The following is a 23,249-nucleotide window of genomic DNA, read 5'->3' as shown; positions in this document are numbered from 1 at the left end:
GTATAGGACACAATTGAGCATTACCTCTCCATCACAACGACATCCAATGTTTATCCAATTTCGTCTGTCAAATAGAGTTCTTGTTGGTTGCAGCACCTAAATTCTCCAAAATCCAGCAGATCTTTCACCTCTTCTATAATGCTATGCAAACCCTGTTGACGACAATACCTACAGAGAAACGGTAAATCTAAGTTGTGTCTTATAGACACTGTCCTTAAGAGCTATTCTGTAACTACCTGCAAAGCAAGAAGTGGCACTTCCCAAGATGAAACGGATTCTTCCAGTAAGAACAGGGTTAGCAGAATAGCGAAAGATAAAAGAACTCAGTAAGGTAGAACACCAGAGGGAAAAGAGTTGTCCGAAAGCTCAGATGGCATTCTACTTTGAACTTCTATCTCATGCCCTTTTTATAGGCTATGGATCACAATACCATTGGGCACATTTAAATGCATTTAATGAGAATTAATTCATAATTAAAGGAGTAGTTTCAAATCATCATTAACTTGTTTAATGACTATTTAAGATGAATAAAATATTCAATTACGAACACTGAAGAGACATAATTGTCATGAACATTTAGATAGATATTTCCAATAAAGTGCCCAATACCGCATTTGACTCGTGCACAAGGGGTAAAGAGAAATTGTCAGATTTGTCTCCGGTGGCCTATTGTGCATGTGAGCTAACTTCTCCTCTTGGCCCATTTAGTAGTCCGAGATAACTTATTACCTGGACCCTCACAATCTCAAGTAATGTGGGACTCTTCCTTTGACACATCTACACACATTATTTACAACAATCCCCCACATGTGTCAAAGGAAGTACCTTTAATCGAGTTACATATATGAGTGTAACCATTGTATCTGGTGGTCCTTGGGACTTAAAACCAAACCTAGACCAATAACACATAGTATACAGAGATGTCAATGGTCCTATGGACTATAAACTCACATCTCTTGGGTGTATACTAGAAGCATTATTAGTCAGATTACTGTTAACGGCGTTTTTGGGCATTAAGACGGCCATGTGCGTGCCTGGTACATAATGAATGCTTTAGAGACTTTGCCACGATTTCATAGGAGCGGCCCCACTTCACATTCGTAGAGGTGATTTCATTAAATGTACATGCAGTGAGCACATCATCCCGTAGGATTATGAAATCATTAAGAGCTTTCGTTCAGCCTCACCAAAATGCATTCTAGCGCTTTTTAATGCCATAGGAAGGGACTAATAATTTATTTTAATGCTAGCAGAACTAACAAACGACTTGTTTTTACCTATTGAACCTTTTTCATGGCATCACCAATCACAAAGGTTAGGTTGTCATCGCTATCAATTTCAAGTGGCTTTAGTCCCATTCCTCTCGACTGATTTGTTTCTTCCTAGGGTTATTAACGGATCCGCTAGGTCCACTTTGATCTCATAAAAATTGATTAAGATACCTCCGCAATTTTTAAGCATGCTTATTCACATTGTATCTCAAGTGATTTCCACTTGCACCATTGTTCTCTCTACAATGATTATTGCCATTTAGCAATCACAACTCATCGACAAGTGTCGGTTTTACACCAAACATCTGCTAAGAAATTTTTAGCATCATAGCCTCTAATCACCACTAAAGTTGAATGATCACTAGTGAATTTCTTTCATATAAACTGAAATTCAGTTAACATCCGTGTATCTCTACACCACGGGAATCCACTGCACATGACACCAAAATTTATGGTATCCCTCAAGTATTTCATTTCCCTTATAGGACTCCATATTTAAATGTGTTCATCAAAAGTTACATCACAAAGTTAATTTAATGCAACAAAATCTCAAAAATTTGTGCATACACAAATTGAGTTGCACAACTCCCTCAAACAAAGTGTTAGTATCATAAGCAATATTTACATATTGGTTCTTAAAAACCAAGCTTTTAAAACCATTTCTCTCAAAATCTCATTCCTTTATGATTTCAACACTTACAACCACTTTCACCCATGCTTTCATATTAAATTTTGAAGCAATAAAACATTATAGATAATATTTTATATCCACATTCAATATTCGTAATAATTGTGCATACTCATACATATTTATATCAAGATAAATTATTTATCCACAAATAATGATATTATGAAAATTAAAGCATATTTATCTCTGCACTAGATAAATGACTAAATTTTTATATCCACATAGTGCTTGTTTTAAGCAACACAGAAAAATTTGATAATTTACAAAATTTGCTCTCAATAGCAAATAACAAAGCCTCCAGTTATGATTATTATTATTTTTTTCAATCACAACACATATATTGAGATTTCCAAAATGAGACTAACACAATTTGAAATAAACTAAAACGTATTTTTCTCCACCAATATTACTTCTATGAGGTACCCTACATTTTAGGCACCCCACACTTTCAAATATAGAAAAATTATTTACATACCTTATCAATAATAATTCTAATTAAATTAGAATTTCACACCAATATCTCCTCCCATTCTAATTATAAATTAGAATTAAAAATATCATTCTAATTTCACAAGGAGTCACAAAAGATTAAATTTAAAGTTTGTTCCCAATGCCAAACTATTAAAAACACCACATAAAAATATGGATACATAGGATTTAAAATGTTCCATTCATATAATCAAATATTTTCGTCAAAATTGTCATCACGTAATGTATTTTAAATTCCATTGACAGGTTTAATTGTCCACACAACGGTAATACTCCTCCGGTCCTTAATATATGACCCAATTGTTAAGTTGGTTTTGGTCCTAAATATAAGACCCATTTACCATATTTATCAATTTTCTCTAAATTATCCCTATGGATACTCCCTCAACCATAATCAAGTAGAAGAGGGAGAGGAGGTATTAAGAAAGATAATTATGGTGTTTTAGGAAAAATGTGTTATATTTTTTATAATTAACTAACTTACCTAACTTTCTTAATCTAATCAAATTAGTTAAATGAGTTTTATATTAAGGACCGGAGGAGTATATTAAGACCCACAAAAGACCACTCACGTGGCATTTATATATAGGGGGTTATGAAACTCATAACATCGATGTTACAATATATTTTTACATACGAAGCCAATGGCACACTAAAAATGATTATTCAAGGAGAGAAGACGTTGATGGAATAATAGGAGGTTAGCAACTATTCAAACCAATTTAATATGCCCATCAACCGAAAGCAATAAAACCTCAACAAATGGAAGGGATTAAAGTCACCGGAATACTCATTAACTAAACCCAATAAAACCCCCAACATTAAGAGAGTATGTGTGTGTGTGTATATATGGAGGTTATGAAACTTAATATAATTAAGTAGTCTCTTTTAATATAACAACTAACTTCCAGAATTTCCAACAAGATGACCATATATGGAATCAGGCCATGAATGACAATGTTCACATTAATGAATATTTAACTTTTTTTTACACAATTCTAAGCATAACAGTAATGAACCCAATAAAGGCAGTAACAGAAGCAATTACATTAAAAGGATATATAGAGATACATGGATGGATAAAGATGAGCAATATTAATAGTAATAATGAGGAAGCAGACAATCAGAGTAATGAATTTTAACCAGCTCATGACATCAACAGATAATAACTATACCAAGGTTAACAATATATATTTAAAACACATAAAACCAATCATGCACGAGGCATTAACGTGGAGAGTACCGAGACCCATGAAACCAGGGCTAACGGCACGTTTGCTGGAATAAAATCAGAAGGTTACCAATTATTAAACCAAATTAATTTACCCACTAATCAAAACAGTAAATCCTCCAACGAATGGGACGTAAGTTATTTTAATGACATAAATAATGTAATAATACCTATTGAAACATTCGACAACACCATAAATATTTACTTTGCACTGCAAAGTGGCTTCCCATGCCCATAGCTTTCATAACAAAACATTCTCTACTCATAATATAGTAACTGATAAGTTACGGTTAAGCCACAATATCAATATGTCAATCAACTCCTGCTGTATAATCACCAAAAAACACAAGTAGCGGATAACACAACATTAATAGGCATTATAAAACTGTTCTCCCAATTAATTATATGTTTCATGGTTAAAACTTTGACCATGCATGAAACCATCAAAAGGCACCAGGTTTTAGCTTCGTGCTTAAAGCTAAATATGTGCGTACCTGTTGGCAAGAGACCGAACCACGAGAGTATGAACTCAGCTGGTAAACATAATCAACAGTAGCATAAGTCAATTTAATCAAGTGTTACCTCTTCTAGGACACCCACTGCCACCGTGGTGCTTATGCCATGTACTTTTGTCCAACATGTGGTGACTCTGAGGTCTTAAGTGAGTCCAGATAAAGAACTTGATTTAACATTTGGGTTCATAACCACCATAAACCCTTGAGCATATAACACATGCCCTATCGCCCAGCTTCACGCATAAAAATCATTGGACCCACTAGCTCAACACACACTTTCATCGGGTTCACTTTTACCACCACCTCGGATCACCATACAAGGTGGCTGTGCCCGGATATGTAAGTACAACCCAATCCTTAGATCATCCCTGGCCTCTACAATTACCAAAGGTTCATCCAATCCCTTGTCATCTTAGTTCTGCCACAGAGATGAGGAGCAGCCTATTTCAGCCAATTTCTGTATTATGAGGTCTCAAACAACGTCCTAAAATGAGGCACAAACAACGTCCTAAAATGAGGCACAAACAACGAACATGAGAATAACTCAATTTGGGTTGTAAAAATCTTAATTGTTGTTGTAAATCACGAATTTCACTTACTCACTTACAGTTAAATACATGTATTTAGGGTTGTGAATTCCATTATATTATTTGTAAATTACCCAATTTTTGTTTTAAATTGCTAAATTTCATTTGTGAATTATCGAATTTCACTTGTTCACTTACATTTAAACACTTGCATTTGGGGTTGTGAATTCTATTATGTTATTTGTAAATTGTCAAATTTTTGTTATAAATTACTGAATTTCACTTGTAAATTGTCGAATTTCAATTGTTCACTTACACTTAGACACTTACGTTTGCTTTGTTATATATATTTTTATTTGCATCACATGATTAAATGGTTTGCTTGGCTTGGTGGTCACATCACTTTTGGTGTGCCAAGAAGTTATGGGTTCAAACTTTCTCTTGGCCACCTTATTTAAAAAAAAAAAAAAACTTCAGGCCACCAAAGCTGCAACCTCCGGAGGCGGCTACTTGAGTATCGGTGGCTGGAACTCCAGCGACTATTAATATTTATTTTTAAAAAATAAAAATGAGAGGTATTATTGTAATCTTACTCCTAATTTTAATTTCAATTCGATCCTTTGGTTCTGCAGTATTATTTTAAAAATTTTTGGGGTTGTTTAAAATTAATTCTCATATGCAGTCCTTAATCGAAATTTTCCCTATAAAATTTCAACCGAAGAAGATAATTAATGATGGAATTATGTATATTGATTTAAATTCAATTCATTCAATTATGTAAAAAAACATATATAATTTGTTATATTTACGATACATTCTGGGAAACGCAAGATATATTTATATTTTCATGTGTGTATACTACATAAAATTTGAAAAAGAAGTCATACCATTTGTTGTAATTTGTAACAAAGTTATATGGGTCAATCCTTTAAGGTATGGTAACAAATTTTCTGACATCTTTGAATTTACATGTCTATCTTTTGCAGGATTGGTCAGAGTCGAGCTGTGCAATGCAATATGTTGAGAAGCTGACACTTGGAAGGCATATATGGAGAAGGTCATCACCATATGCAGAGATGCCTATACTATAGATGAATAAAATAATAATGAAAAGTTGGAACTTACATGGTTTTTTACACCCTTTTTTTTTTTTTTCAAATTTCTTATTCCCGCGTTGATACCCGTTTTTTCATATTTTGTTCGACACATGGCTTGGCAGGTTTAGTCAAAAGAGTATCTAAATTTATACATAATATAACACAATCAAAATTAAAAAGTTGATCAACGACGGTTTGGGTCTAATAAAAAAGACTAATTTTTTATAACGTGATAAACTAAAATTTAAATTCCTACTGAAAAAGACATTAATGTCATATTTAGTGTTTGACAATACTTTAAACATATTTTCCTTTAGCAACATGCATGTGCTTTTTTTTTTCCCGAAAAAATTTAAAAAATTCTATGAAATTTTGTAATATATCACAGGTTTCCTTGATCGACTAAACAGGATATACAAAATGCATTTATGACACCCAAATTAAAGAAATATGAGAAGATATTATACATAATTAAGCTTGTTTCATGTGATTTTGGTTACTTTAGCTATCGATTGTAAAAAGATTCAGACATTTTCCCCTTTAACTGTTCACTGAGGAGCACCAGCTGGCATCTTAAACTTCTAACAATTAAAGTTATGTAAACGGTTTTCTTTTATCAACAAATCTGTTCTGAGATCTAAATATTTAAAATGCAAACAATATAAAATGCCTCGGAATCACAGCTCTTTATCTTTGGTTCGTCTTGACATAAATGAGTTTTTCAAGATGAATGATCACGGGCAACTAGGGTTTCTTCCAGGTCCACCAAAAGAGTAGTTGCCCCAGTCATTAGATTGGCTAGTTTGGACGTTGTAACGGTAGGGTTGGTCAACACGAGTGCGAATGTTATTAGGAGGCACAGTTGGTTGTTGCCATTAACAACCTTAATATTCCAGAAAAAGCAAGCTTTGCCATAACCTTCTTGAGGAAAATGACCACTTTCCATTTGTGTTGTAGTGTGTTGGCCATTTGATCCTAAGTTTAATACTTCGCCTCCCCATCCTACTGTTGTTGCGCTCTCAGATAGAAGTGGGAATAGAGAAGCTGGCCAGTATCCCACAACTTCATTATTAGGGCCATATTGCAGCCACCAGTTTCCATTCTTTTAATCCTGCTCAATTTTCAAAATCCTTATTTTCATCAAAAAAGAACAATACATCATTGGTTAACAACATGACATTGCTTTTGGCAAAATAAGAAAAAAAACACACACACGACATTGCTAGGGATGTACTCCCTCCTATCTTAAATATACGAACTAGTTGAGAGTTTACTCTAGTTCTAAATATAACACTTCAATTCATTTTATTTTTCAAATTTATAATTTCCCCCCAAACTATCCATATTCTATCCACATGTCAAGGGAGTTTTCATGAAGAGATAGTTTCAATGCAAATGACCAAAGAGGATATTTAAGAAAAATCAATGTTTATTTTTTAGGCATAACTAATTTAACTATTACCTTCGGTCTTTAATATAAAAGCTAGTAGACTCATTTAAATAAATGAACAAAGTTTGTTATGTTAGTTATTTGTAACAAATAGGTGTTGTCTTTCCTAGAATACATTTACTAATATGTGTATTAGTTAGAACTATAATTTGATGAAACCTTTAATAGAAGTAACTATTATAAGGACTATTTTGAAAAAAATAGATAAACATAAGAGATAAAATAGATTAGAGTCTTATATATTTGACCAAATTGAAAGTCAAATTAGCTCTTATATTAAGCATCGGATGTTGTAATTTCTTTAATTTTTACAAATTAGTTATCTAACTCCTATATGAAGAATCGTAGAAAGCATGTTGGAATGATGAATCTGTTTGGTCTTAACTCAGGGATTTATGGGGTCTTTTCCGCGAATATATTTGCTCTTTTCCACAAATTGGTTACAAATCTGTAACTGATGTTGGAATTTTGCCCTTTTTTTGGAATTAAATCAAGTCAACTCGATTTCTCAAAAGCCTAACAAACAGAATCAGTATACCTTCCAGACAAGAATGGTGATAGCATGTTGGGATTTGCTATCTCCATAGGCAGACAAGGGCCTTATGGCAGCTCCCACGACTACGCGATGGTTCACTTGAATAAAGCCAGAGCAAAAAAGATCATAACACCTGCTAGCATTTTCACCTGAACCACCCTATCAAATGTAAAATAAAATCAAGAAATATTTAACAATAATGAAGAGAATGCCTTGAATAAGAAATCACTAGAAAGCGAACTCACTCTCCAAAATGTAAAAAATCTGGTGTTATTATCTCCATACAGCCGGGGATTGACCTGATTTACGATATTTGGAAAAAAGATAATGACTTGAAATGTTTGCTTGATGTGAATTTCTATTCTTACATATCTTTTTAATTAAATTTTCAATAAATTAAAGAATATGTACCTGCCAACCAGCTTGAATGCTATTATAACCTTTACCAATGTTATCGTTTAGAATTGAGATTTGACAGTCACTAAATTCATTGTGCTCTTGAACATGGGGATTCCAAACGTTCATAGTTGCCATGCCTCCATGATATTTATCTCCTTTCACATAAACTGCAGCAAACTGGATACCAAGGTTGTCAAAGAAACATTAAAAATATATTAAATAAGTAAACCAGAAAAAAATCCAGAAACATGCTTAAACATATAATGATAAACGTGCTTCTCTTTGGAATGAAACTAACGCTTTCAGTATTTAGGAAAAACTTGAGAAGCACAGATGCAACAGAATACCTGGTGTTTGGAATGAGTTTCAAATGATCCATATTGAGGGATGTTCTTGAGATTCTTCTTTCCAAATTGCTGGATAGATTTTGCCCTCAATATGTCTTCCTTTCTTATTCTTCTTATGGGAATGGTTTCTTCTGGGCAACTTCCACTCTGCTGCCATAATTGAGCAACAGGTTGTGATTTTGCAGACACTTCACTTTTCTGAAGCAAACTTTTTTCAGGGTGAAAACATGGTGTCATCTTCAATAGAATGAAATAATAAATTAATTTCAAATTTGAGTGCAAAGAGAAAACTAAAATAAAGATGGGGTTTGTTTAATTTTACCTGAATTTTATGATTTTTGAGCTTTGGGTCAGTAAAAGCTGGTTGATTTGAAATATGAACACAATCGATTATATCTCCATCGGGGCTCTGACTTTTATAATTAATACCAAATGTTATTTCAAACGGTTATGATAAATAAAAGTATGAAACATGCAAAGTTTCATCATTATCTAAGTACACATTCAAGAAAGAATAATGGGACAAGATTACTTGGTTAAATATGTTATAATCAATAACATGATCCACGATAGCTTAATACACAAGATTAAACCAGAAATGTAATTCTTGTTCTTTCACCCATTGTTAAAGACTCTGATGAGAAACAATATTCAGATAAAGTTCAAATAAGAGTCAAATACAGTCGTAGTTATAAAAATCGTTTACCTTTATAGATTTAACTGCTGGTCTGTTCAACTTCTTCGAAAGCTTCTGAATCTCAAGATTCTGGTAATTAGAACTACCGTCCCTGCCTTGGTCTATTATGGCCATGGATGCAGAAAACAGCAAGAAGAAGCATAACATATTCCCCACCCAAGTCTTGGCTTCTTCTGATTCTGCTGCCATTGAAGGACCTTCGTAAGAATTCTCGAATCGATATGTTGGGGATTCGAAAGGTCAGGGATTTATGAGATGTTCTCCATCATTCAAAAGTGAAGTTGTTTTATGATCCGACGGGATTTTCTTTGCAAAAATGCCTCTGATATCAATTACAGTTCGGATGGAAAGAAAAGTTGGGAGAAAAGAAAATACAAGGAGAGAAAATGGAAAGAAGAGAAAACTGGAGAGAAAATGTTATCTTCCTTTATGTTTGGATGCGCGAGGGAAAATAAGAAGGAAAGAAAATGAGCAAACATGTGAATATGTAAAATACCTTTATTCTTGTATCAAAATATATCATGTTATAAATTAAATTAAATATCATAATAAAAAAATCATATTAGTGTTAATATCATTAAATAATTTAAAATCAAATTATTTGATAAAAATTTATTATCATGTGATTATATTGTAAAAACCAAATAATTTAGTGAAAAATATTCTTTTTAAAGGTGAAAAAAAAGTGGATAATTTTTTTAAAATCAAACATAATGAAATGATACAAGTAAGTTACGTATTATTTAAGATTATTAATAAATAGTAAAAATTTAATATAAAAGTTGAAAGAGATGAAGAAATTATATATATATATATATTAATTTGTGTGAATTTCTTGTATTGTTCGTTGAAATGTGAAAGAATGAAGTTCATGTGTAGCTTTTGATTTTGGCTTCAATATAATGAGATAATTTTGTTGAATTATGAAGTAGTCATAAGTAAAATTAAAAAGAAAAACTTGTATTAAAGGTGGAATGTGATATTATTGGATTATATATATTTGAGGAGGGCATATAGGAAATATGAGTTTTCTTCTCATTTTCTCTCCATATGTGGAGAGAAAAGTTGAAGAGAAAATAAAGTGGGTCTCACATTCTATTTTCTTCTTTACTTTTCTTTCCTCTCACTTTTCTCCCCTCATCCAAATGGAGGAAAACTCATTTCTTCTCTTATTTTCCTCTTTCATTTTCTTTCCTCCCCTATTTTCTCTCAATCCAAACATGAGATTAAGGATACGTTATCATAATATTTTAATAACCAATATCTATAAGAATCAATTCCATAATCTTGCTTAAGGTTAAAAAAAAATCCATAATCTTGCTGGTCAAAAACATAACAATATATATATATATATGCCTCTATGTAGTTTATTGATAATATTTCAGTTTTATTCTTTTTAAAATGGGACTGGTCAAACGAGCCAAATCAATGTTTCAAGGGAAAATTGCTTTAGGTCCCATCCAAGGGAATTAAATACAAAAAAGTCTCTTAAAATCACGAAATTATTTTGAACTCCCAAGGGACCTTTTTGCAATAAATTTTATTTGTTTAATTATCAAATTATCTTTTTTTTAAGTTTGCATTGACAACTAAAAGAGCAGTGGTTGATAACTTAGGATGCAAAGATTGACAACTATCGCGGTTGGTTTGACAACACATTTTCTCAGCATATCACACATTGAGTTGTCAAACCAGCTGTGATAGTTGTCAATCCTTATACCCTGAGTTGTCAATCACTGCTCTTCATTTGTCAATACAAACTTAAAAAAAGAAGAAGGATAATTTGGTAATTAAACAAATAAAATTTATTGCAAAAAAGTCTCTTGGGACTTCAAAATAATTTCATGATTTCAAAGGATCTTTTTGTATTTAATTCCCTTAGGTGGGGCCTAATTGAAATTCTCCCATGTTTCAAGGTTCATTATTTTGTTTTTTCCGTTTGTTCAGTTGGTTTGTCTTGTTTGTTGGACTTGTATCTTTTCCTGCAGTCATGGGCCGGCCTTTTCTGTTGGTTATTTTGAACCATGGTTTGATTATTTTGGACTAGTCCGCGAACTAAAATTTGAATTTTTAATAGGAGAGGTGTTCAATTTTAATACCTGACAGTACTTTGAATTAGAGGATACCCATGCATAGAAAAAAAATGATGATTGAATCTGGTGGGAATGAAATTAATATATTTTTTATAGCAAAACGTAACATATAATTTTGTAATTGAAATGTTTGGCATAAGTGTATCTTTGATCTTTTACTTTATTTAAGACTTCATTTTGATTATTTAATTTTTATAAAATATCTTTTTATTCTTCTAACATTAACACAGTTAACAAGAAATTCTCAGATCGAAGTTTTAATTGTTGACAGATGTGAAGTTTAACCTCCAACAATAATAATAATTGGTATAAAAAGAATCATTTAAAACTGAGATTGTCAGATTAAAGAATTAAAAAGATACTTTATAAAATTAAAAAATTAGACTAAAAATTTATATATAAAATTAAAGGATTAAATGTAAGCACTGAGTTTATAGTCCTCCATAATCTCAAATCTCAAATCACACTTAAAAAAAAAAAAGGCAGCAAATAAACTATATGGCGTCCATTAAGTAAATTCATAATCATTAATAATTAAGCGCAAACAATGTGTTACAAAAATGATGCCATTTCTTTATACTCCAAAAAATTATGCCATTTTGTACCAATAACAAAAAAAAAAACTTTAATTGCTAACCCCAAAAAACAATTTAATTGTTTCTTTTCTTTTCTTTTTTTAGTTTGGACGGATCAAATCAATAAAGCTAGCTAGCTTTTTAAATTTTTTGATCGTTTGGGCGATTCTTAAAATGATTGACCCTCTAGTTCACAATCAGTCCTACCGTTGGTTCACTAGTAATTTCTGACTGAATCATCTGCTTCAATTCAATTTAACGAACACTGATTATATTTTTATATTTTAATATACACATTATATTATGATTTTAACTCTTTTCAATGAAATATGTGTCCTCCAATAATATACAATTAGGCTATTATAATACTTTATATGTAAAAGAAAAAAATATATACAAGGTAAAGAATGAATATAAATAATAAGGAATATATTTTATTTACATTAAATTTCATCCAAGCATAAATATTTTGGGTAACGGAAAAGTTTCTAATAACTAACAGATTTAGTCTTCATGGTACATTCACGAGGATTTAATTTGGAGGTTCTGTGCTCGAAATCAAGAAAAGGTTTCTAGCCAAAAAAAAAAAAAAAGGCTATATATTATAAGAGTACAATTTTTTTCCAAACAAAATACATACTTAAATGTTTGTATGGTTATCAACGAATTTAATGAACCAAAATGATGCTTAGGAAAGACGACGCACGGGAGGGACCAATATAATACTGTATTATTCTCTCTGCATGTACGACGCGCATGAACCTTATTAGAAACATCCAACGATTGTTGTTATCAGATTTTCTCATTAATAGTACATCCATATCCACATGCACACATATGAAAAGTATCCAAATAATTACATTTTTCACAAAAACAAATAATTTTCAACATGTTTTTCATACTTCAAGAAGCATCTGTTTTAAAACAAATTGAAAGAACTAAAGATTGTGATATCGATCAGTTATAACTTTTTATTCCCTAATATCCTTTTTCTTTTAAGTATGACTCAGAGCATTCTCAAACCACTTTGAGTTAGAGATTAATCTCTATCCTTCTAACAAGTGCACATCTCGGGATTCGAACTTGTATTCTCCTTCTTATGGGAGTGAAACCATCTTAATCAACAGCTTATTGGTTATTCCCTAATGTCTTTTATTATTTGCTTTTAAATATATCTACATTTTTAGGTTTTAATTAGTTTATATATTTCATATGGCAAATTATGTTAATTAGTTTATAAATTTTATCAATGGACTACAATTATGTTCTTGGTGGTTTGGATTCTTTGAATTTCAATTATGTTTTTGGTGTGTTTTATGAACACACACTCACACATATCCTATCGCATATCATATACCAAGGTGCTAACTTCATTATATTTTCCTCATATTCAATAATGGCGGCAAATTTTGCAGGTGGGAAGACTTGGCCACTGAATGTCTTTTTATCCTTCTGGTTGTTGTCGGTGTCTATGACTATAGCAGACCAACACATGAAGGATGGTAACTACCATCAAAATCTTAAGATTCAGAAGCTTTTGAGGAAATTGAACGGACCAGCTGTTAAATCTATCGAGATAGTACAGTTCTTTCTTTCTTAGGTTTTACCAATATCAGTTAGTAGTCCTGACTAAGATTTGTATTCAAATATATTGATTTCATACTCAAGAGGCTTTCCGTCTTATTCAAGTCAGAGTCCTGATGGAGATATAATTGACTGTGTCAATATTTCAAATCAGCCAGCTTTTAGTGATCCCAAACTCATAAATGAGAAAATTAAGGTAAAGCAATATGCACCCTTCTGTTTTCTAGCTTTCTCTCTTATTCACAAATTTAAAGCTGAATATTTTCTTGCTTTATTGAAGATGAGACCTAGTTTTCACCCAGAAGGAAGCATGCTCAAAGAAAGTAGAGTAGTATCTTCAAAAAAGCCAAAGCCACCAATTGCTCAGTTACGGATGCAAAGAGGAAATTGTCCAAAAGGAACCATTCCTATGAGAAGGATAAGAAAAGATGACATATTGAGGGCAAACTCTTTCCAACAATAGGGGAAAAACAATCAGAAGAGCATCCCAAAGCTTAAATCTTTTCAAACTCAAGCTCAAAGCCAGGTATTATACCTCAGAAGGCAGTCAATTTATATGTTTATTATATGCATTAACAGAGCTCTTTTGTTGGATTTTTTTGTTTTACTATTTAATGTTCTTTTGGTCAAGTTTCTTTGACTAATTTGGTTTGTCTAGTTTGTGGCAGTTTTTTTTTTTTGGTAAAAAAGTTTGCGGCAGTTTATACAGAGGGAGATAAATACTATGGAGGCAAGGCAACTATGAGCGTTTAAAATCCCAATGTTGAAGAGCTTAATGAATTTAGTAACTCTAAAGTGTGGATTCAAAATGGTGATACCAGTAATTACGATGGCATTCATGCGGGTTGGCAGGTATACTCTTTAATTTCTCAAGAAAAAGAAGACAATTAATCATTTAATCTTGTAATTTTGATTCAGTCACAATTCATCAGTTCTTGAAATTTAATCCGATAAAATTCAGTCCCTTAAGTTTTAGCTATTGAATCCTTTAGTCTCTTATACTTTTCGATTTGATCATGCCTCAATTAATCCTTGAAGGATAGGTGATATTCTTGAAATGTTGGGACTGATTGATTAATAGGTTGGAATTTAAGGGATTGGAAGAGTTTAAATCTCAAGAATAAAATTATAATTGAGTCAACGTTACAGGAAGTAAATGATTATTTTTTCCCAAAAAAAAAAAACACTAACTAAACTTATTTCAGAAAATATAATATCAAACTAAGTTTTAATTTCTCATGTGCTTACCTGCGATACTCTTTTCTATTGATTTGGACAATTAGGTGAATCCAGAGCTGTACGGAGATAATGGCACAAGGCTTTTCACATTTTGGACAGTAAGTTAAACTTGAAATTTGTAGTTTCTTTAAATCATAATCTTCAATATTGTTAATATCACTATTTCATTTTACACTTGACTCAGGCTGATGCAGGTTAACACACTGGATGCTATGATCTTCTCTGTTCTGGCTTTATTCAAGTTAACAATGAAATAGCCCTGGAAGGCACCATAGAACCATTGTCTGTCTTTGGTGATAATAATTCCCAATATGAAATCACCATTCTTATCTGGAAGTTACCAACTTTCTGCCCCGACAGATCTGCAGATACAAACACACTTTCTAAGAAATAGATTCCACAAAATGTTTAGATTTCATATCATACTTGCATATCTGGCTCTCTCAATGCGAGGAGGGCACAAGAGAAGAAGAAAGAGATAGAAGTTTTGGTGGGCCTCACTAACATGTGGGACCCACCAAACCTCTCTTTTTCTCTCTACACCTGCACACCAGTTCCACCTGGAAAGAATCTCTATTTCTATTCATGGGAGGGACATACGTGAGTTTCCTTTTAGTGAGACAAACATCTAATTCAGACACTAATTTGTTCACTTTAGTAAAACATTATTGATTTGATCGATTTATGTTTTGATGGTGAGCAGGATCCGAAGAAAGGAGATTGGTGGATGTCTTATGGGAATGATACATATGTGGGATACTGGCCAGCCTCTCTGTTCTCTCGCCTCTCTGAGAGTGCAACAAAGATAATGTGGGGAGGTGAAGTTGTGAACTCAGAGTCTAATGGACAACACACCACAACACAAATGGGAAGCGGTCATTTTCCTGAAGAGGGTTTTGGGAAAGCTAGCTTTTTCATGGAAATTAGAATTGTTAATGGCAATAACCAAGCCATCCCTCCCAATAATATTCACACTTACACTGACCAATCCAACTGCTACAACGTCCAACTTGGTACTTCTGATAACTGGGACAAGTACTTCTTTTTTTGGTGGTCCTGGGAGAAACCCTGGTTGCCCATGATCTTTCCTCTTGAAAACTGATCAGATATATCAAAAGGAAAAGAAGGAAAAAGAAGTAACTTTACATTGTTATTCTTGGAAACTTTTGTACTTTTTTAGTTCTTTACTAGTAACTAATTCCTCAAGTAAGCTTATTTTTATATATGTTGAGTTATATGTATCTATTATTTACCTGAGTGGAAATACATGTACTATAACCTTGCCTTTATCATCATATCCCTTGGCAATTTTAGTTTGCTTGTGTCTATTCGAAAGTCGGATCAGAGGCACAAGTTGAGAGAAACTGATTAATATTCTGTATAATTCATCATATCCCACACGTAATATTCCCTCCGTCACTTTTTCACGAGGAAAGTATAAGTCACGCCCAAAGTGCTTGGACTTATTATCCGGAACAGGATTGGCAGCTACGGCTACCGTTCCAGAATTGTCACACCATATGGTGGGAGTACAAATCAGCGGATTATTCATCTCTTTTAACACAGCCATAAGCCAAAGAACATCTGAAACAGAATCTGCAACACTTCTGTAGTACTTCCTTTGGGAAAGATGAAAACCAACCTCCGCTATGAAACTCAATGCCCAAGAAAAAGAGATAATTCACCCAGAACTTTTAATGAGAAGGAGGAGCTCATTCAAGAAATAAGTTGCTGCACATCATTGCCATTACAGGCCATAAGTTATGCCTTTTAATTTCATTCAAAAGAAAACGTTATGCCTTTTAATGCACTTGTTTTGTCTCACTAAACTTTTTCTCACTCCACGAGTACTTTTTAATTACTAGGTTAATTCAAAGAACTCAATCAAAAGCAGTTGATTTAACTAAGCGAACAATACATAAGAAAGGAACATTTGATATAACTAAGGGAACAATAAAGAATTAAAGTCGCCTTCTTATTCGTACAAAAATCATGATTGGGAAAAAAGAAAACTAGCAATATAAATATCTGCATAATAATAGTCTCTCTCTCTCTCTCCCCTTCTCTCTGTGCCTCTCTCAAGGGCAATCAGGATTTCTTCCTGGACCACCAAAATAGAAGTAGGCTCCAAGTTCATCATCAGAAGATGCCATTTTCACATTGTAGCAGTTGACATGGTCAGAGTAAGTGGCAACACCATTAGGAGGAGGCACAGATTGGTTTTTGCCATTCACAATTGTGATGCTCCTGAAATAACTTCCTCTCCCTTGAGCTTCCCCAGCAAAGTGTCCACTTCCCATTTGTGTTATGCTGTGTTTCCCATCTTCAGATGCTAAGTTTAACACTTCACCTCCCCACAGTATCGTCGTTGCCCCATCAGAGAGGCGTCCAAACAAAGACGACCGCCAATATCCCACCACTGTATCTCTCCAATATTGCATCCACCAATCTCCATTGATTGGATCCTAAATATATATCAGATGGAACACATATATCAGATTCAATTATTCATCTGATATGAGGAAATAAACATGTTATATTTCAATGAGAATGATGATATTGATGTAATCTGATATGAAAAGAGTTGGGTACCTTCCAAATAAGGATGGTTATATCAAATTGGGATTTAAGGTCGCCATAGACAGACAACGGTTGGATGGAGGCTCCTACAGCTACTCCATTGTTAAGTTGAACAAAGCCAGAGCAAAGCATATCAAAACATCCCATACTTTGACCTGAATCTGCCTGTCATTTTGTCACATAAAATCAGTAAATTAGTTATATAATGATAATAACCAAGAGAATGGTTTGATGAAACTACAATCTGGGTTGTGAATTAACAAAGCTGAACTCACTGTCCAAAATGTAAAAAGTCTTGTGTTCTTATCTCCATATAGCTGTGGATTCACCTAATTTTCCAAATTAAAAAACCAAAAAACAGAGAGAGGGAGAAAGAAACTCAGGTGAGCACATCAGAAATGAGAAGTTTCTTGGTTGATGATATGTAATATATTTGGATATAATCTTTTTGGAAAGAAATTAAAGAATATATACCTGCCAGCCAGCTTGAATGCTATCGTAACCTTTGCTAGTATTACCATTTTGTACCCCCAGTTGAGAGTTACTAAATTCGTTATGCTTTTCAACTATGGGTTTCCAAATGTTCATGGATGCCTTGCCTCCATAATACTTATCTCCCGTCACATAAACTGTGGCAAACGAGAGGTTCCAAAATCATCAAAGAAACAACAGAAGAAAAATACATTAGTAAGTAAACATAAAACTGAAGAAACTACATTAGTTTACTTGTATTTACGAAAAAAAAGAGGTTGTTGTGTTTAAATTCAGAGATACACGCACAGTGGCGACAGTATATATACCTGGTGTTGAGCTCCAGTTTTAAAAGATGTGAAGTCAGGAATGCTCTTGTGGTTCTTCTTCCCAAATCTTCGGATAGATTCTGCTCTTAAGATGTCTTCTTCTGTTATTCTTCTTATAGGAATGGTTCCTTCTGGGCAACTTCCACTTTGGTGCCACAACTGAGAAATTGGCTTTTGCCTTGAAGATGATGCTTCATTTTCTTCAAACATCATTCCTTCTGGATGAAAACTTGGTCTCATCTTCATAAAATGAGAGATAATTAGCTTGTGAATGAGAGAAAATTTTGGTTCGGTGAAAAAGAAAAGAAACTTGAAGCAAACTATGTTACCTGAATTTTGTGATCCCTGAGCTTCGGATTCTGGAAAGCTGGCTGATTTAAAATATGAACGCAATCGATTATATCACCATCAGGGCTCTGATTTTGAAACACCAACGGTTAGCCCAATCAATGATAAAATATAGAATGGCAGAGAGCTGTTATTTGTCAAATTGAAAATTCATTTAAAAAAAAAAAAGACTTGTATGTATACCTAGATAGACTTAACAGCTAGTCTGTTCAACTGGTTCATAAGCTTCCGAATCTCAAGATTCAGAACAGAACCGCCATTCTTGTCTTGGTCTGATATCCCCATAGGTACAGAAAACAAGATGAAGCAGAATAAGACATAGTTCTTTACCCAGTAAGTCTTATAATCTCCCGAGTTTGCCGCCATTGAAGGTGAGGAAATATAAAACAAGCTAAGCTAAGATAGCTCCTCTGTGAGAATGCTCACGTCGGTGTTGGAGAATTGAAGGTTCAGAAATTTATAGGACGCTAGTCTCTTGAATGTGAAGTTACTCTATGATTCGACCATAATTACTTACCAAAATGAGTTTAACTACAAAAATAGGAAAGCAGTATTATTTCGGGAAACTTTTTAATATTATAATTATAAATAATTATAAGGATAAATTACGTCAGTCCCTTCTGAGGTTTGCTTATATTGATGAAATTTAATAATTTATTACCGTATCTCTTTTAAGATTTGCTCATAACAATAAATTACATTAAGCTTTATTGATATGTGGTAATTCAATTGTTAACCGTTAACTGACACAAAAATAGAACAATAGTATCCAATATTTAATAATTACAAGATTTGGTAACTTAAAAGAAAATTTAAAAATCTCACAAAAAGGATTGAAAATTACTAAATCCTAAATCAAGATTGTTTCTTATACTTTAACTAGTTTTGACTACACATTCACTTGCACCAAACATCCAGATTTAGTGATTTTCAAGTCTCTTTGTGAAACTTTTCCAAGAAAATATACCAATTAACGGAAAAAAATCCACTGTATGGGAATTTTTTACTTTGACCAGGGGTCCATTATTGAAGAGCATCGCAGAGGAGAAGAATATTATCTTTCCCTTCTTTTATTTTATCATTGAGAGCAGTACAACATGATTTTTTTTTAAAAAAAAAACCTTATCCATTCCATTGATTTTCCCGAATTACCGATGCCTTTATAATTTTTTTTTCCCTTTCTCATTGACCTTTTTCAAATTGCCTTTGTTTTTAATCGACAAAGTGATTTTTTTTTCGACTTCAATTTTTCCTTTTTCTTTAAACAATTCATTATATTCTAATAGATGGAAGAATTTTATTAAAATCTGCGATGGCGAGACATGCAAGTATGTTAAGCCTTAAAATACAAATAACATAATCAATAATACACATTCACCTATATATTAATGCTGTATTATATTCTCATCCACAATGTACGAAGCATCTGAGACCAACCAAGAAGACCGAGAAAAATATTAAATATTTGATAGAAATTCTAATAAAACCTTATAACTACTATACAACATCAAGGGCAGCTAGGGTTTCTGCCAGGACCCCCATAATAGAAGAAAGTGCCCCATCGACGAGAAGAGCCGGTTTGGATAGTATAACAGTTGGAATTATCAGAGTAAGGCAAATGTTAGTAGGACGCACCAATTGATTTTTACGATTAACAATTTTGATGTTGTTGAAATAGCTTGCTTTGCCATATCCTTCTCTAGGAAAATGCCCACTTCCCATTTGTGTTCTTGTGTGTTGTCCGTTATATTCTGAGTTTATTATTTCACCTCCCCACTCCATCAATGATGCACCATCAGAGAGGTGTGTGAATATGGATGAAGGCCAATATCCCATAACTTTGTCCGCTCCTTATTGCATCCACCAATCTCCATTGAGTTTATCCTTTTTATTGTCAGCATCAAGTCATTAACAAGCTATACTATTAACAAGCTATATACTCCTATGATTTTAAATGTAGAAGCTAACATGGATTTGGTCTTAAGGATATAATACTCCAATTCACTGTCTCCAAAAGTCTCCAAATCATCTCTATTAATAGTACTTATTAAGGAGATTTTCGTTAGAGATAGTTTCTAATACAAATGATTAATTAAATGGTATTTTAAGAAACCAACACATTTCTGACAGATAACTAACTAAACTATTTCTTTTTCAATCTTTATAAATTAGTTATCAAGGTCCTACTTTTAGGATCGAAGGAGTATATGAGCACATGATCCATACAATATATTGAAAATAGTACCTTCCATATGAGGATCTTGATTTCATATTGGGATTTAGCATTCCCATAGGAAGATAATGGCCAGATGGTGGATCCTACAGCTACTCCGGCATTGAGTTGAACAAAGCCAGAGCATAGAAGATTATAGCATCCACTATCTCTATATGAATCAGTCTGTTGCATTGCAATAATAATTGTGCGATTTGGACACAAAAAAAAAGTAGGTTGCAAATAAATTTGAACTTACAGTCCAATATGTGAATAGTCTGATGCGATAATCTCCAAACAGTTCTGGACTCACCTAATTGTTTGAGTTTAAGAGAAATGGGGGATAATTAGATACAATTGATGTATAGAGACATAACAGGGAGAAATATCGAAACATGTTTAAGCATAAAATATATAGTACCATCCAACCAGCTTCAATAGTGTTGAGATTTTGACTATCATCATTATTTACGAACCACATCTGAGAGATACTAAATTCATCGTTTTGTTGAACATTAGGCTTCCAAACGTTCATGGTTGCCCTCGCACCATAATATCTATCACCTCTCGCAAAAGCTATGGCATACTGAAAGGCAACAAAGCCATCAAAGCAACTAAAAATAGGGGAAAAAGTCATGAAATAAGCAAAACGAAACATAGAAATAAAATCTTGTCGTTTATTTGATAGAGGGCATAACACAAGTATACCTCATGGCCAACGTTTGGTGCTGTCGGAGGGATGTTCTTGAGATTTTTCTTTCCGAATTGTTGAACAGAACTTGCTCTCAATATGTCTTCTTCTCTTGTCCTTCTTATAGGAATGGTTCCCTCTGGACAAGTTCCATTTTGGTGCCATAATTGAGGAATTGGTGCTGATTTTGAAGACCCATTATTACTTTCTTCCATTATCATCCCTTTTGGGTAAGAATTTGGCCTCATCTAAAGCCAAATGAGAAATAATTGATTGTATCATCTAGCATCAAAATTCTGAATTAGAGGAATAGTAAAACACAAAAGGAAAATATTCTTACCCGGATTTTGTGATTTTTAAGCTTTGGGTGATCAAAAGCTGGTTGTTTTAAAATATCAACACAATCAATTATATCTCCATCAGGACTCTGTATGTTTTAAGTACCCACCAAGTTCAAACACATAATTAAAAAGGAAAATAATACTAGATGATTAAAAATTGGCTCAATATATAGCATTGAAGTTGCTACACACAAACACGCACACCTGAATAGATTTAACAGCTGGTTTATTCAAATTCTTCAAAATCTGCTCAACGTCAAGCTTCTGAGTAGAACTGGCATTACTGATTGGGGCACCAATGAAGGAGTCTCGGCTTGCCATGGTGATGGGTAATAAAGAAAACAAGAAGAAAGAATAAAATATCAATTTGGACATCCAAGGCCTCTCGTTTCCCAATTTTAACGCCATTAATTATTGAATGTAAGAAATAAGAAGGAAGCACAAAACGAGAATTCTCAAATGTTTTGCAAGAATTTATATGATGCTTCGTATTACCCCTTCTTAAATGTTAGATTACTTTCTTATCCTTTTTGTTACGAGATTTCGATGGCATGATGATGATGCATTATCCGGGTTACAAAGAAAACCGAACAACTCAAAAGGTTGGGTTTTGAGGTTGCTTTTACTTGTAATAATAACCTCGCTAGTAATTTTAGTAAAACGGTAATAATGCTAGAGTTACCAAATATTAATTTTCCCTCTATTGTAAGTTTCTTGTCGCCCTGTTCTAACAAAAAACGGTCAATTTATACATTACATTGATAACATGGTAGTTTTTTTTTTTCTTTTTGAGTGAGACTATAGGTTATCCTCCACTGGCAATCGAAGGGCTAACTTTTCTCTTTTTCTTTTTTCAAGAAAAAAATCGTAATCTGATTTAAACATGATATTCGAAGTCAAATTTTAAATATAAACAACCAAATCAAATATATAAACGTATTTTAAATATACAAAATCCAATAAAAAATCTACAGAAAGTTTCAAATATAAAGTCAAATATAAGTTCCAATAAACCCACTTCAAGTGGGGTGACAAATTGGCCCACCAAACAATTACTTTTTTTAATAAATATTTTAAAATTCTTTTTTAATATTTCATATTCAAATTATCTTTCATATTTTTATAAGGTTAAAGTATATTTTTAGTCTTTTAATTTTATACAAGGTTTCATTTAGTCCCTTGACAAACTCAATTATTTTTATATATTTTGATATCTTTTAATTGTTAACTTAATTAGTCCTTTTGGCCTTAACTGATTGTTTTTTGATTTAATTTATTTTATTTTGAATTATTATTTTATAGGGGCAAAATTGTCATATTTTGGTTTAATTGTGACTAATTAATTTTTGAGGACAATTAATGCTACCTTATTCTTGAATCTTGTTTGCAAGTTTTTGGAAGATTTAAAAAAATGAAAATTTAAAAAAAAAGAAAGAAAAAAATATAATAAAAAAATAATTAAAAAAGGGAGCAAAACGCCCCACTAATAACCTATTATTGTCAAAGAGAAGAAGGGACGGGGAGACACACACATGCTGGC

General features: G+C 32.8%; 2 protein-coding genes and 1 pseudogene across 2 annotated transcripts; all 3 read right to left on the bottom strand.

Annotated features, from left to right (window-relative positions):
- Positions 1 to 50: 50 nt before the first annotated feature.
- On the bottom strand, positions 51 to 9,435 carry LOC114758392 (uncharacterized). The gene is made up of 9 exons (XM_028947434.1): positions 9,256 to 9,435; positions 8,550 to 8,786; positions 8,215 to 8,379; positions 8,049 to 8,102; positions 7,807 to 7,962; positions 4,174 to 4,212; positions 3,968 to 4,004; positions 237 to 277; positions 51 to 152 (listed from the first exon to the last, which is right to left on the bottom strand). Exons 1-9 carry the CDS (start codon positions 9,433 to 9,435, stop codon positions 51 to 53), a joined length of 1,011 nt encoding a protein of 336 aa, XP_028803267.1.
- A 7,380-nt stretch (positions 9,436 to 16,815) lies between these two features.
- LOC114758391 (uncharacterized) lies at positions 16,816 to 18,831 on the bottom strand. The gene is made up of 6 exons (XM_028947433.1): positions 18,664 to 18,831; positions 18,447 to 18,533; positions 18,118 to 18,357; positions 17,593 to 17,646; positions 17,330 to 17,482; positions 16,816 to 17,202 (listed from the first exon to the last, which is right to left on the bottom strand). The coding sequence occupies exons 1-6, from the start codon at positions 18,829 to 18,831 to the stop codon at positions 16,816 to 16,818; spliced, it is 1,089 nt and encodes a 362-aa protein (XP_028803266.1).
- Positions 18,832 to 19,972: 1,141 nt separating this feature from the next.
- Positions 19,973 to 22,030, bottom strand: LOC114758390 (uncharacterized; annotated as a pseudogene).
- Positions 22,031 to 23,249: the final 1,219 nt, after the last annotated feature.

The sequence above is a fragment of the Neltuma alba genome, unplaced genomic scaffold (assembly GCF_004799145.2).
Source record: "Neltuma alba isolate B1F8T4 unplaced genomic scaffold, ASM479914v2 tig00010691_pilon, whole genome shotgun sequence".
Lineage (NCBI taxonomy): Eukaryota > Viridiplantae > Streptophyta > Magnoliopsida > Fabales > Fabaceae > Neltuma > Neltuma alba.
The sequence above is the reverse complement of the archived record's forward strand: the minus strand, read 5'-3'. Positions and strand labels throughout refer to the sequence as shown.